The 16,467-nt window shown below is 41.6% G+C and overlaps 1 protein-coding gene across 1 annotated transcript in view; it reads left to right on the forward strand.

Moving 5' to 3' along the window:
- Nucleotides 1-16,467, forward strand: part of tbl3 (transducin beta like 3) — a 98,765-nt gene that overhangs the window by 66,271 nt on the left and 16,027 nt on the right. The window contains exons 20-22 of the mRNA XM_060901722.1: nucleotides 7,862-7,933; nucleotides 11,773-11,931; nucleotides 15,683-15,776. Of these exons, the coding sequence (XP_060757705.1) occupies nucleotides 7,862-7,933; nucleotides 11,773-11,931; nucleotides 15,683-15,776 (325 nt within the window). The remainder of the gene's footprint in view (nucleotides 1-7,861; nucleotides 7,934-11,772; nucleotides 11,932-15,682; nucleotides 15,777-16,467) is intronic.

Raw genomic sequence — 16,467 nt, forward strand, 5'->3', positions numbered from 1 at the left:
AGCCAAACAGAAATTCACCGCAATCCGCACTAACTAATTTTAATTATTACTTATTAACAATACTTCTTGGGACCAGAAGAAAATTACAGAGGGTTTTTTAACATACAAAGTTTCAAATGTGCATGAAATTAAAACCGTTGCCTATGAGCTTTAAATGAATTATGGTTTGTTTCTATCTCGATCTTGCCGCCCATATAAAATAATTGATACTGCGTCTGAAAAAGGCTTTGGACGAAATGTCTTAACTATTGGACAAAGTGTCCTGATCCCGGAGAGTATGCCATCCTTCCCACACACACACACAAGATGGCCATCTCCAGTATACACCAGTAATTCTGCGAGGTTATGCACATCCACTTCCACAGGCTGGCTCATTTGGAATGAATTAGGGATAAAATTTCATGTTTAAAGCCTTTAATTTTCTGCAAAGCTGCTTTGCGACGATGTCCGTTCTAAGCGCTGTACAAATAAACTTGACTTGACATCCAGAAAAATATGAGCAACAAGTGCAGGTGCGATTCTAACATAAACAGAACCGTCAGGACGCGACGCATTGTGCCAGACAGTGTGCCGCAAGTGTGGCATCCATACTAGAGCTGTAATCAGGCCTGAAAAGTCAAGCCCGACCCGGCCCAAGCCCGACCCGAACCCGACAAGTACACCGTTTTAAAACCCCGAACCTGTTTACAGCCCGATATTAGGCTGTTCAAATGTGCGCAGGCACACGGCTCTTTTGCCTTTTGTCAAGAATGAGTCATTTATACATTTTTTAACATCGTTTATTCATGACTGGTGTACAGTAGGTTATAGGCCACTTGGAAAAAATAAATAAAATGTCCCCTTTTAACATCGTAATATCTCAGGCCTACGCATAGTCTATAAATAGGCCAAAGCCTATTAAGGCCTAAAAAAAGGATTAGCGACAAAAAAAAAAAAACGACAATTCTAAACTAACATGGGTAGGCCTATTTGGAACTAACGAAATAGGCCTGACACGAAAAGTAATTGAGATTAGGCCCAAGACGAATGAAAACTGGGCTTGCTTGCGGTTGCCTCTCTCCACAATCATCACGTGAATAGGCCAATGCACCAATATAAAAATGTGTTTTTCTTAACAAATTTAATTAAGATAAATTTTACTTTCGCTGACGGTGCACCCAAAACGTAATCGCCAGAGGCCAGCCTCCGTTTCACCTCCTCGGCATCCATTTTTGCATGTTTCTGGCGCGAATCGAAACGCATCACCTGACCGCTCATTTGCCGCGCAATCCCGAGCCCAAGTAAAATGACAGAAATTAAGCCCGAACCCGTCGGGTCCCGTCGGGTCCGGGCAAAGATCTTCAGCTCTAATCCATACCGTCTGTAATATACTTGCCATTGTTGTAACAAGATTGGTTTAATGGTTTGGTAGGCCATCTACACTGAATGTACATCATCTTACAGACTTTTTCTACTGGTTCTGCCAGATACACAATGATCCAGCCCAAACCCAACCATCTTCACTGTTTCTCTTGTTGTTCACGGTCAGAAAGGTGTGGTATTCCAGTGAGGTACACTACCGTTCAAAAGTTTGGGGTCACTTTGAAATGTCCTTATTTTTGAAAGAAAAGCACTGTTCTTTTCAATGAAGATCACTTGAAACTAATCAGAAATCCACTCTATACATTGCTAATGTGGTAAATGACTATTCTAGCTGCAAATGTCTGGTTTTTGGTGCAATATCTCCATAGGTGTATAGAGGCCCATTTCCAGCAACTATCACTCCAGTGTTCTAATGGTACAATGTGTTTGCTCATTGCCTCAGAAGCAGGGCTTTGAACCGGTTCAAGGAACGAAAACGAAAACCGGGAACTTTTTCTATTTCACATGGAACAGAAACGAAACCAGAAACTTTATTATTTTTTATGTTCCGGAACAGAAACGCTTATTAAAAATAATGGTAACCGGTTAATACCGGTTTTTATTTCGTTCCTCAAAGTTTCCGTAGCCTACAAATAAAAAAAGTCATTCTTCTCCTGCGCAAGTTTCTATGACCCGCTGGGGTTCACTTCCTGTGTGACGTTCGCTGACTGAATGGAGAGAGCGGGAGGGTGGACTACTATCACGTCTCCACATCTTAAATAAGAGGTAAATATTGCAGTCTATCGTTATTCAAAAACGCCAATTTCAAACACGATATCAATATATTTGTCCATGCTAGTGAGAGGCTCGTGAACATTAAATGACGTTAACCTCTGTTAGCCTGTCAATGCATAGGGCCTGACTAGCCTTTGGTAACACACTAAACGAATTCTCTTTCATTTTTGGCACTTTTTCTGTTTGTGTAGATGGGAAGACATACTGAGAATCCAAATCGCCAACATTTGAAATAATTGTTTTGAATTATTTCTTGAATGAAGGTTGAAGTAGAATTAGCCTACATTTGGCTTAAGCTGGATGAGACAGAGACATAATTTTATAGCCATTTGTTAAACAGCTGACAGGGAACGTAATTAACCGTTCCAGGAACTAAATTTTTTTGTTCTAACCGGTTCGGGAACGTCTGTTTAATGGTGGAACCCAAAACCGGAAACGTTAAAATTCCGTTTCTGTTCGGAACGAACCAATTGGAAAAAAATTCTGGTTCAAAGCCCTGCTCAGAAGGCTAATGGATGATTAGAAAACCCTTGTACAATCATGTTAGCACAGCTGAAAACAGTTGAGCTCTTTAGAGAAGCTATAAAACTGACCTTCCTTTGAGCAGATTGAGTTTCTGGAGCATCACATTTGTGGGGTCGATTAAATGCTCAAAATGGCCAGAAAAATGTCTTGACTATATTTTCTATTCATTTTACAACTTATGGTGGTAAATAAAAGTGTGACTTTTCATGGAAAACACAAAATTGTCTGGGTGATCCCAAACTTTTGATCGGTAGTGTACATCCTGCCTTATGGACAGAGCTTTTAGTCCTGCAGTTGCTTAAAAAAAATGTTCATACAATGCTGCTTACGTAGCTGCCATGCCCTTATATGCACATGCAGTCACATGCAAAAAAACAAAACAAAAGACAAACTGGCACCAGACTAACTCTGAAACTGAATCCATTTGTAGATGTATAACATTAATAATACACTCCTTTTTCTGCCATTGACATTTGTGAAAAGGTTCCTTGACCAACTCAACAGGTTTACCAGCAGCCTCGCTTATTGAGTCATACATTTCTAATTGGAAAGTACGATCTTCCTGAATGGAAACGGTCTGTCTTATGTAAAAGTATTATTGCGTCAGCCATTTGAAGAGAAGCCGTATATAATAAGGGATTACAACTACATTTACAGAAGACATAAAAAATATCCCGTAATAACATTACGTTAATTGGGGGGGGGGTTTTGTTTGTTTGTTTTTTCCCCCTCCTCCAAATTTTAGTTTATATTTATTTTATAAAGTACGTATTTGGAGCTGTGTTTCCAACACATAGGTGATTCTTGAAAGCCATGCCAAGGCACAGTAACTCAAATAACTACTCTTTACAACTGTAGTGATCAGAAAAGCATCTCGGAAAGCCCAACATGACAAACTCTCAGGCAGGATGGGCTACAGCACAGAAAACCACGTCAGGTTCCACTCCTGTAAGGAAGCATCATCTGTAATTTGTGCTAGATTAAACTTATTATAAATACAATTCAATGCGATGCTTCCTTATTTGAGATAAACCTTTGATGGGAATCATCCGGATCAGTCATGCATCAAGGAACTGTATTTAAAAATTTCACTTTAATGACGCTGGCATACTGTGACTCAACGTGGAAATTCATAGTGCTGATAATTATGTGACAAGTTGACAGGAAGAAGAAATGAAAATGAAAGTTTGTAATCATCAGTTCTGGGAAACTGCTGTTGAGTGAGAGAAATGGGCCAACTGAAAATGTAGGAGTGAATGAGGGGTTAAGCATCAAATAAAAGGTTTTTTTTTTTAAATTATTATTATTATTACGGCTGTCGAAGTTAACTCGATAATAACGCATTAACGCGATCTCAATTTATCGCGATTAAAAAAAAATAGTGCTGTTAACGCAAATTCTAATTTGGCCCTGCGAGTCACCCATAGTTCATGTTGAGGCTTGTCGCGCGCTGCCGCAATAAGAGTAAGTGTGAGTGACGGAGAAAGGTCTGTTAAACAGGAAGTTTCATTTCAAAAGTTTCATTTCAAAAGAAGAGTGTGATTGAGTTGGTTTTGGTATGCACTTTGCAGTTCTAAAATACTTTTGTAAAGTGAGATTTCAGTATGCTGTAGCGCCGTGATACGACACTAAATGTCTTTCTTGAAGTCCAACTGCGATTTATTTTTGTTTGCACAGCACTGTGAAGTCCTACAGAGGATTTCGACGTGACGTCACAGGTCACGTGACGCCCCGGTGTCCGCCATTTTGAAGGTCAAGCTAGCTAATGTCAACAACATAGTAGCTGGTATGTTACTGTAGCAATGTTTACGTTCAGTCATTTGGATGACTGTGAAAACCTTTCAGTCTCAAGTTTTTCCTTTACTGTATTTACTAGTATACTGAGCTAGCGCTCTCGGGCAGGCTGGGAGCGAGCGCGCTAGCTCAGTAAACTAGTAAATCCAGTAAAGGAAAAACTTGAGACTGAAAGGTTTTAACAGTCATCCAAATGACTGAACGTAAACATTGCTACAGTAACATACCAGCTACTATGTTGTTGACATTAGCTAGTGCTAACAGCTAGCTGCTAGTGCACTGCTACAACTACACCGACCCTAATAATACAGTTCTTGGTCATTGCCTGGTAACAGCAAATTTATAACGGGCCATGTCTCAACAGACTAAGAAGTTATTTCAATGACATTTAATAACATTTTGTTTATCCTGAGGACCGAAAGTAAATGAAAATGTGAACAAACCTTAGCTGTAATAAGATGGCGACCACCGGCTCCAGGGACGACCCGCTGATGTAGGCATGTTACCCAGCCTGGTTTTTAACGACATACCGGTAGGTATACAGATCATGTGGGCCGAAGTCAGGTAAAGACGAGGGCTTGGTGTACTTCCGTACGTCAGTGAACAATCCTGGTGGAAGCAGGTAAACGTCGTTCTCTAAGCCTGCTAACCTCAATTTTTGCAAATACCTCTCCCTCTGCTCGCCCTGTAAATGCCCTACGTCGCTGGATAGTGAAGGTGTTTTCTGCATCTCGCTCCTTTTTCTTTTATGTTTTTCCCTGGTATTTCCCACACGCCTGACTGCAGGTCAGGAAGATCACCCGCGCTGCAGCGCTGCAAAGCCAGAAAAAGATAGCCTGGTAACGTGTACAGATCACGTACACCAGCATCATTGATTTTCTGGTGATATCACTTCTTACTCGCGTCATCTAGGCCGGATAAAATACTCGACAATGAGACTTCGTCATGATCAACAGTGTATCGCTACCGGTAGTCGCCATATTTGTGACCGTCAAAATGGCGGCATAAATATTGTCGCTATGGAAACAATGACGTAGGCCGAAATCCTCTATAGACCCTTTTCAGTCACGTGACCTTCGTAAACGCGACCGCCATTTTGGACATGTAGTGGACTTCGGCTCAAATCAGTTTGAATGCGAGGAAGGCGACAAACGAAAAACATAAAAGAAAAAGGAGCGAGATGCAGAAAACACCTTCACTATCCAGCGACGTAGGGCATTTACAGGGCGAGCAGAGGGAGAGGTATTTGCAAAAATTGAGGTTAGCAGGCTTAGAGAACGACGTTTACCTGCTTCCACCAGGATTGTTCACTGACGTACGGAAGTACACGAAGCCCTCGTCTTTACCTGACTTCGGCCCACATGATCTGTATACCTATGTCGTTAAAAACCCATCGCCATACACATACACGCCAACGTCCGAGGTTCCGGAGCGCGCTCCGGCTTGCTCCAGGAGTGCTCCAGCCGAGGTTCCGGAGCGCGCTGCTTAATTTGAGGGCAACCTCGGCCGGAGTGTGCTCCGGAACCTCGGCCGGAGCACTCCGGGAGCAAGCCGGCGCGCGCTGCTTAATTTGAGGGAGAGCAAGCCGGAGCACTCCGGGAGCAAGCCGGAGTGCGCTGCTTAATTCTCGGACGTTGGCTCCGGCAGCTATTTACACTGGATCCGGTGTAAATAGCTGCCGGATCATAATTACAGTAAACTAGTAAATCCAGTAAAGGAAAAACTTGAGACTGAAAGGTTTTAACAGTCATCCAAATGACTGAACGTAAACATTGCTACAGTAACATACCAGCTATGATGTTGTTGACATTAGCTAGTCAACAGTAGCTACTACAGAAGAACAAAGAGGTTACAATGGGTTATTTTAGCCTATTTGGTTACACACTCGCCGCCACAGAATGTTAACAGCAATGTAATGCCTTTTCTGGCTAATTTTATTCATCTTACCTCCAACAAAGTGGTCACTACACAAGCGTTGGTATGCCGAGGACTGCCAATCTGTTAATGGCCGCTATCCATCTTCTCCGTCGGGATCCGATAAAATGATAACCCTTGCCTTGTTTGTTGATGGTTACTACATCCAGGTGCACAACAATATAGTGGCATGATGGAAGTCTTGCTGAAAATAAATACTTTCTTTGCTGCCGTTCCTCAATGCTGGCTGTGGTAAACTACTGGTAGTACACGTCCAAAATGGCGGCCGCGTTTGTCGTGAAGTCACGTGAAAAGGGTCCATAGGCTGCGACTGAATACAACTCCAGCACAATTGAAGTTTTATTTCATTTTTATTTTCTTTTGTCACACATGTCTGAACTGAGACACAGTAGCATGTGACTACATGTTTTATATTTGAGACTACAGCTCCCTAATCCATCACAAAATCCAATTTTGTGTTTTGTATGTTCAGTACTGCCTAGTATGCGAGTGAATAAACTCCCGTACCATTTTCTCTTGTCCCAGCAGTTTTTAACAAGTACTTTTAGCATAAAATGTGTTCATTTTAATTGGAACATTTCACTTTAAAAGCCTTATTCATTTACATAGATTTTAAAAAATGCGATTAATCGCGATTAACTATATGAAATTCTGAGATTAATCGCGATTAAATTTTTTAATCGTTTGACAGCCCTAATTATTATTTATTTATTTACTGCCGGTTAATAAAATAATAAAAGCACACTGGTTTCCAACCTTGGCCTTGGAGTAGCCCTGCCCTGTACACTGACCTCCCCCCCCCCTCTCTCTTTCTCTCTCTCTCTCTCTCTCTCTGTTTCAGTAAGGAAGTGTGTTAGTTGGATCAGGCTGGTCAGTGAAGTACGAAGTATTGGAGTAGCTAAAAAAAAAAAGCAGGACCTTAATGAGAACTAGGCAAGACTGAAATGTAGGCAAAGTATACATGTTGTTTATTCAGTCTAAAATTACAGCAAGATGTAAATATTCTGAACTTTTTATCTTATTTATAAACTCCTTAAATAAGTTTTAAGATCTTGACTTCCACTTGACAGAAAATGGAAGAATAAAGGAAAATAAAATGGCATTTTCGAGGCCATTGTCTTGCTGATCCCTGGCTGAGAACTTTACAATAAGCATTTTGACATGTGTCATGAGGAAATTACCTTGACATGGCTAACGATTATCTTTCAATTAGAAAAGTGTAACCGCTGGGAAATCAGCCAGCACCTGTGTTGTGCTTCTAGCAGTATGAGTCATTTACAGGCTTAAGCTATAAACGGACTGCTGCATTTACAGTCGAGTGTAATCTATGGTACTTCTCTTTAATATTGCCAGCTCTGCTGTTGTTCATGCCTTGGTAAGAGCTGTTATTTTTTTCCGCTTGTCCTCATGATTTGTGGTTAAGTGTGTGACCATCTTACTCTCATGTTGCCAATGATCTCTGTGTTGTCAGAAATCCAGCAAGAGGAGGAGGCTGGACAACATCTGGAGAAAATCATCCTTAGGCTACGGCAAGACCAGAAGGGTGAGCTCACACCCCCATTCCCTGTGTTTCAATATATTAACATCAGTAATAATTAGATAACGAGACCGTCAATGACGGTGTAGCTCACTCCGGCCCCGTCTAGTCCAGAAGGAACGATCTAAAGTGGGCCACCTTGTGCAATAAATGCTGCACGCTGTATACAAGCTATATATAGAAGCTATATACACCCTAGAAATACCGACCTATTTGCCAGAAAGGATCCAAAACGGCGAGGAACTGACCAAGAAGAAGCAATTTTTGTTAGTCCATAATTGCATTAATAATTGTAATGAAGCAAAAATGGGGGCGGCACGGTGGTGTAGTGGTTAGCGCTGTCACCTCACAGCAAGAAGGTCCGGGTTCGAGCCCCGTGGCCGGCGAGGGCCTTTCTGTGTGGAGTTTGCATGTTCTCCCCGTGTCCGCGTGGGTTTCCTCCGGGTGCTCCGGTTTCCCCCACAGTCCAAAGACATGCAGGTTAGGTTAACTGGTGACTCTAAATTGACCGTAGGTGTGAATGTGAGTGTGAATGGTTGTCTGTGTCTCTGTGTCAGCCCTGTGATGACCTGGCGACTTGTCCAGGGTGTACCCCGCCTTTCGCCCGTAGTCAGCTGGGATAGGCTCCAGCTTGCCTGCGACCCTGTAGAACAGGATAAAGCGGCTAGAGATAATGAGATGAGATGAAGCAAATCTGGGTAGAAGTTATATGCACCCTAGGTACCCCTACCTTCATGCCAGAAAGACTCAAAATCGGTGAGGAATTGAGGGAGAAGAAGCGATTTGTGTGGAAGCTGCTCATTAGGGCTTAATTACTCCATAGCTTCATTATTAACTGCAGTTATGGAAATTTGCGTAGAAGCCATATGCACCCCAGGCAGACCTATCTTCCTGCCAAAAAGAATAAAAATCGGTGAAGAATTCAGAGCGAAGAAGCGATTTTCGTGAAATGTAGACGATGCCGGACGACACATGATTGCATAAACTCATCACCTGCCGGCTGGATGAGATAATAATAATTTATGAATTTATAGTTTTATTACAAGAGTCACAATAAAATTGCCTACTCCTTGTCTGTTCTGTTCTTTGAAAGCATTCATCCAGGTTCTTTCTTTAAAGGAAAATGCTGGGATTTTTTTTTTTTTAAACCTGGGCCCTATTTTCCCACCTCTTTTAATTCAAATATTTACTCGGAACAGAAATGATTGAAATCACTCCAGTATTGTATTAGAACACAATAACCAGCAACCGTAAAATGGCTATACAAAGTATTTCTATGGCGCAATCGTCCACGTCAAAGTGAACCGCTTGTTTTGACCACTCACGGGGTCCTAATGTCTGAGAACATGAATTAGATCCCCACAGAGATACGCCTGCGTCTGTTTACCTTAATAACTGTAAAGAAATAGCTGAATATGACCCTTTATATAGACCTTTTGCAGACTGTTTATACAGACCTGTTTTACTTTTCTCTTGTTCCGGTTTCTGACGCATCGCCCTATTCTGTGCCTGTAGTCGATTTTCGCGCGGGGATGTTTTGTGATATTTACAAAAGGGATCCTTTCCATGTGGACAGTCAGTCTTTTTTTTTTTTTTTTTATATTGTCATAATCAGCTAAATATTCAGGCATCACTTTGGAAATAGACTTCTTGTTCCTGATAATTATTTGGACCCCAAGAGATGGGAAAACGGGTTTTAAAAAATCCCATTACATTACATTAATGACATTTAGCAGACGCTTTTATCCAGAGCAACGTACAACATACCCAGAGCAGCCTGGGGAGCACTTAGGAGTTTGGGCTATGCAGGGTTCCTCCTGGGTTCTGACAAATATTCTCCACTTTTTTCCTTGAAAAATCAAGTCAAAGAAGTATTTTTCACTTTTTCTTAGTCTGTATTTTTTCTTAGTTCCCGACTTACCAAAGTGGACTTAATGCAGGTTTATACCAACCAAACTGACATCATTCAGATGTTTGTACAGATACGGCTAGTCCTCTTCATTACATATATACAATTTGAGCTCCACTCCAGTCTCTAATAAGAAAGACCTGGTTTTGGGCCCCCTGTGCACCATCAAGCTAAAATAAACCTCTGTAGTTTGAGCTGACGGAAGGTTATTTTAGCGTGGGGTTATTCATAAGAGGTATTCAGACTCCCTTTAGCCTTTACTTCAACACACAACTTGATTTCCAGTTGAACAGAGTCAAGAAGAGTCTTGGAACACAGAACCGAACACAGAATTGCGCCACGTTTTTCATCATATGTTAGTCGCGGGGACTCGACATGCCATGCCACCCGAAACATAGCTCCCTTCAGTTGCTTGCCGGCTAACTGCACTTTCATTTTGGCTTATTTATTTATTTTTACTGACCCCTCTATTACTGACACTGTCCGACGTGCTCGGAGACGGTAGGGGCTCTGAGGCCCTGTTTACATTATTTCGAATCAGCGGATCATCAGATTAACGTTTTTAAAACGATTCGCGTACACACACACAATTTCTGTGCCCGCAACAAAACCGTTCCCCATGCACACAGCAACGCCAATACACGGATACGCTAATCACATGACTAATTAGACGGCACGTCACATGATCCCAGTGCATATCGGGCATGCGCAAGTCACTCACCACTTGCAAGCACATAAAGTGTGTGAGAGATTGAGTGAGCGAGAGAGAGTGAGCAAGAGAGTGTGAGAGAGAGAAAGAGAGAGCAAGAGAGTGAGAGAGCATAAGAATCAAAATTTACAGTTCTTTATGGAAATCAGGGACGCCGTGTCATTGGGACTAAAGAGGAGAAGGTTTTTCAGCAGTCGCGTCACATGACCAACGTGGCATGACCAACGCCAGCGAATCAGGAAGGTGGATGTCACAGTGACGTTGTCCAATGACGAGGTCAGCTAGAGCTCAGCACTGCGTATCCTCGTTCCTCAATGTTTACACAGCACCGGATCAGATACGTACTGGGTTGAATACATGGGCCCTGGCGGGTTCAAACTGTTCCGCCTGTGGAGTCGTTTCCCGGCGTTTTAATGTGCACGGACAGTGCATCCGCAACGACAACGATACGGATACGGTCTAATGTAAACACCACCTGAGTGTGCCTCCCTCGTGGCGGTTTCAGCCCTTAAGTAAATCATCCCAAAAAACCCTTGTGCCGTTGTTTGGTTCACGCAGAGATAATGACATCACCAGGCCGATTAAGACGCGCTGTGATTGGTCAAAAGCTTGGCGCTCATTTGGTCATTATGTGTAGTCGATTTTTATTGGTCACAAGCACGTGCTCATTGTTTACACTTTGGCTTCCCAAAGTCTCCTCACTGGGGTTGGATTTTGGCAAGCGGAGGGATTTCTAGAAAAGATGAGGAATACATTCGTCACTGTGACTACTGCTAGTCATTTTCTCTTCGTCAGTGACGGATTATGTTCGTCAATAACGAGTGTGACGAGCGCCAGCGGGAACCCTGGTTAGCCGTTCCTGCTGGTCCAGGGAATCGAACCAGCAATCTTTTGTTCCCAAAGCTGCGTCTCCAACCATCAGGCCATGGCTTCCCCATTACAAGTTTTTTTTTTTTTTTTTTTTTTTTTTTTTTTTTAAATCCAGTTAAAAAATCATCTCAGTGATTCATGTTTTATTTTTCTGAATGTATTTTGATCTTCCTGATGGCAGGTTATTTTGGTAATAAATAAGTGCTCGTGATCATGTGACAGCAGTTAAAGTTCATGTTAGGGAACAAAATATTTATTGTTCAGGTTTGAGTAGAACGAAACTTGGTTAGCATTAACCAGACAGTTATTATGTTCAGGGTTATCGGAAATCATCCACTCATGTGCTTGTATGTTCAGAGTCTCTGCTGCGATACTGTGTGGTGTGGAACACGAATGCACGGAGCTGTCTGAGCGCCCAGGCAGTGTTACAGGTGCTGCTGACTCACCTGAGCCCGGAAGAGCTGCTGCAGTTCCAGGGAGCGCGCACTCATCTCGAGGGCCTCATCCCTTATACTGGTGAGTAAGATCTGTGGTGTGTCTGTACATGCTGTTTGATTTAATTTCCTTTTGATAAAAACACACTAATACCCTATCTCAAGCGATCACTAAGGTGTCAGGTTCTAGCTGTGTTTCAAACTGCATAATAACTCATGTATATAGATAGTTTTCACTGACGTCACGGCATTCCGGGGAACGCCCTCCAGCCGCCATCTTGTGGGTCAAACAAAACGGACCATCGCTATTACCGGCTACGTTATCTCGGACGAATTTATAAAGTTATATAGTCAGTTTTCTAAAATAAAGATCAATGTCGGCAAAATCAAGCAAACGGAAGTATATGGATACATTGGACGACATCTCACGACAACGGTATGCAGCCAAACTGGCCTTGATTGGGGGAATTGACCCCTACGAAGTGGACAAAGATGCATTTTCAAGTGACTATGCAGGGCTGCCATCCATATCGTACCCTGATATTGTGAACTATTTCGTGAATACTAAAAGCGCCTACACACTTGACGACCTCAAAGCATACAAGTCACTGGAGTCATACAATTATTTTGTCTGTGGCTGGGTCCGTGAAGTCCACCATATAAAAACAAGTGACAGTCGTGTCCTAATTACAGCCAAGGTATGCAAACATTGGAATTTTAGAGCTCTCAACACTGCATATAAATATATGTGTGTATATAATATCGAGTTGATTTAAGACAAATTTTACATCCATTAGTGGTATTACAGTACCATGTCAGTTCCAGTTAGGCATCCTCCAGAGATTGTTTACACGATGTTTTGGTTTCCAAAAACAAACTTAAACACAATTGATTGTTTATTTAAACAACTTACCACTTATAAAATGATCGGAGCAGACTTTGCTGTGTTTGGAAGGCTGATAATCCTTGCGGTTGATTCTCGCAAGCCATAGATTTCTCCTTTGTATGCTGAGTTTCTTTGTTTGCTCGCCTTCGTGCTCCCGTACAGTGGGAATTCCATAAAAGCTCCGCTTGACATCATCTGACCTATTACGACAGCCGTGAATACAACAGGTGTGCACCATTGCTAGCTTTAAATAGCCTGCTTGGGTTCTTTTGAAGACTTTGTACTTGCGCGTTACAATGTGTGCTCAGTGACCCGTACGGTAAGCTTGACCTGCAAGATGGCCGCCACTAGGGAATCCCCGATTCTGTGACGTCATGTGCAAACTATCTATACATGCGCGCGCACACACTATGTTCTTGATGAACAAGCGTCCTGGTTTGCATCCATGTCTTGTTTGGTGCAAAGATGATGTGGTCGCTTCAACCTCAATTTAGTCTACTAAATAAAGAGCAGCTTAGTACTTCGAGCAATCTGGCACAAAGTGTCCACACGTAATTTTACAGCATGCATTAATAGTGCACATAGTGACATCTCACAAGTGTTAGTGTGAACATACTACTCACACTACAGAAAGTACACCATTTGAGACCATTTACAGTGTTATTTTATCTTCTGTATTTGATTTTATATGTTCTGTATTGTACTTTTTTATAATATAATCTCAAACACAAAGATTATTATTATTATTATTATTATTATTATTATTATTATTATAATAATACATACAGGACACTTTTTCAATGGAATAAAAACATGCGTTCTGTTCCCTTCTAGTGGGTTTCATTCATTTGGTTTGACAGCATGCAGTATTGTTAGCATATCGCTTATCCTACGTGTATTACGTCACTCTACACAATGGAGAATGAGCGTTCAATATGGTTTACGATATTGCATGGGTGTCAAGACAACATGACGTCACACACCAGAGACGTAAAACTTCCATGCTAGCGAGCAACTGTGACAATTTGGAAACAAACATGGCCGCCAGGTTTGCTTTGTTTAATATGGAAGATTTTGAGAGAATTTTGAAAGAAAAAGATGCGTTGAACACCCGAAAGGAATGTGTATGTATAATAATTATAATAATAATATTGGCTGGGGGGTTTTCGTGATATATCAGATATATTCCATTCAGCTAGCATGACATTGAACTCATCTTCGACTCGTTCAGTATCATGTTAGCCGAATGGAATATATCTGATATACCACTCAACGCCAGCCAATATTATTTAATAATTATTATTATTATTATTATTATTATTATTATAGGGGGCATCGTGGCTCAGGTGGATAAGGCGCCATACCATAAATCCGGGGACCCGGGTTCGATTCCGGCCCGAGGTCATTTCCCGATCCCTCCCCGTCTCTCTCTCCCGCTCATTTCCTGTCTCTACACTGTCCTATCCAATAATAAAAAGGTGAAAAAAAGCCCCCCCCCCCCCCAAAAAAAAATAGTAGTAGTAGTAGTATTCTTATTGTTACTAGTTTCGATACCAGTTGAGATTTAGGTTCTTTTTTTAATTATTATTTATTATTATATCCCCGCTCCAAAGTGGGGGATATACTGGTTTACCTCTGTCCGTCTGTCCGAAACACCCTTTTTCTCAGCAACCACAAATCATAGCCACTTGGTACAAAACTTCAGCTTGGGGTTCTATACCGCGTATACCGTTTTCAGGTCTGTCGCACATCAACTTCCTGTTTACCGACTGAATGTATTTACGAAACGTATCGGGTGGATTTACAAAATTTTCATAACACTTTTCTCAGCAGCTACAAATCGCACCTGCTGATATTTGGTACCGAGCTTCAGCTTGTGGTTCTATACCATGTATACCGTTTTGAGGTCTGTCGCACATCAACTTCCTGTTTACCGACTGACAAAACATATAACGTGGATTTTGACGCTATTTCAAGAAGCAAAATGCTGTTTCAAAATGACAGTTTACCAGGATGCTGTTTGAAGTCCCTGGCGAGAACACTGCGCTTTACTTACTTGTTTCAGGGTTAATTATTTCTTGAAGTCAACATTCATAATAAGCGTCCTATTCCTTCGATTGCTCGCATTCTGATATAAGTGCGAGCGGCGGGATACGCAAGTGAGCAGTAGCTCACGGTCGATCTTGTTTATTTCGTTCTAAATAATGTTTTGATTCCAACTGCATATTACATCAGGACTAAAATAATCTGCGGAGTGCTGTTTATCAACAGTTGATCTGTTATTACCTCCACCAACATTGTTGGAGGAGGTCATGTTTTCGCCTCCGTTTGTTTGTCGGTTTCCAGCGTAACTCAAGAAATAGTGAACGGATTTTGATGAAATTTTGAGGAAAATTGGGCCATGCTGGTGGGCCAAGGAACAATTCATTAGATTTTGATGCAAATCTGAATAAGTGGCTTGGAGAGCGGAGGTACCCGTACGTGCTCTACCGAGTGCACTTTTAATAGTGTATTCCTAACAGCCTTAAACAGCTGTTCCTGTACAAGCCCCTATTTCTTTGTGTCTTGGAGGGGGAAAAAAAAAAAAATCACCAAAACCAGCTTTCTGGTTGAGTTTCACTGACACTGGCGTCTCCTTCAATAAGTGTTAAATAAACATTCTCCTGAGAAAAACCTCAGCCAAAGTAACTTAGTAACCATTATTCTTTATCTTTATTAAATAACGTAGCTCTGTTTGATATTTTCCTTGCAGCTGTATCAAAATTAAACATTTTCTGACCAATAAGAAAAGAGAATTCAGACAGAACGATGGTCCACTTTATAATAACGGTGCTCGATGGTGGAATCTGGTGAACTTGTTGTGATGTAATGGAAAGGTTTTAACAATTTGCAGACTGTTTAGTATTTTGTATTGAAATGTGATGCAGTCATGGCTTTGCCTTTGCAGAGAGACACATGCAGAGGATCAGCCGTCTGCTCCAGGCCTCCATGTTCTTGGATTACATGTGGCAGAAGATGCGAGTGACGGGAAACAAAGACAGGTGAGCAGAGCATGAATTTAGCTGGATTTTCCAGGTTTATACAAGGTCTTTCCCACCAAACTGGATCTGTGTTACCCCATATTTAGACTTTTTTTTTTTTTCTCTCCTCCCCAAGTATGATTCATGTGTGAAATGATACTTTGGATAAAGTCGATTTGTGCCATAGAATTTTTTTCTTCTGTAATGCTGTCTCTAAATTAGGGGTATTATGCTTTGGATAGTTTTACCGTGTCCTCACCATAGGCTTAAGTTGCTCAGTTGCTATGCACAGAATGAGGAACAATGTTTACCTACTGCACCATTTTCATCAGGCTCGAATTGCTGTTAAAAATGCTGTATTCCCTAATAACAGTTCTACCACAGCGAGCAGGAATGCTCAAATTGGATTGGCCATCTGTAACATGAACGATAGGTTAATATTCAAGTGCTCGTACGGTATTTCACCATACGGACCGACCTTAAGCTGGTAAATAATATATTTATTTTTTCTTTACCAAATTCTAACAGAAAACGAGAGCGCCCGAAAGGGAAAACCGAGCCGAGCCGCCATTTTGAATCCTCATTCACGGTTGTAATGCAAATGGCTTCCTCCTCGGTATACAAGTGCACTTCCATGGCAGGAAAAAAACTACATTTTGCCGCCTATGTAGTCCCCTATTTATACAAACAGGAGTCATTCAGGATTCAGCCA

This window comes from Neoarius graeffei, chromosome 20 (genome assembly GCF_027579695.1).
Source record: "Neoarius graeffei isolate fNeoGra1 chromosome 20, fNeoGra1.pri, whole genome shotgun sequence".
NCBI lineage: Eukaryota > Metazoa > Chordata > Actinopteri > Siluriformes > Ariidae > Neoarius > Neoarius graeffei.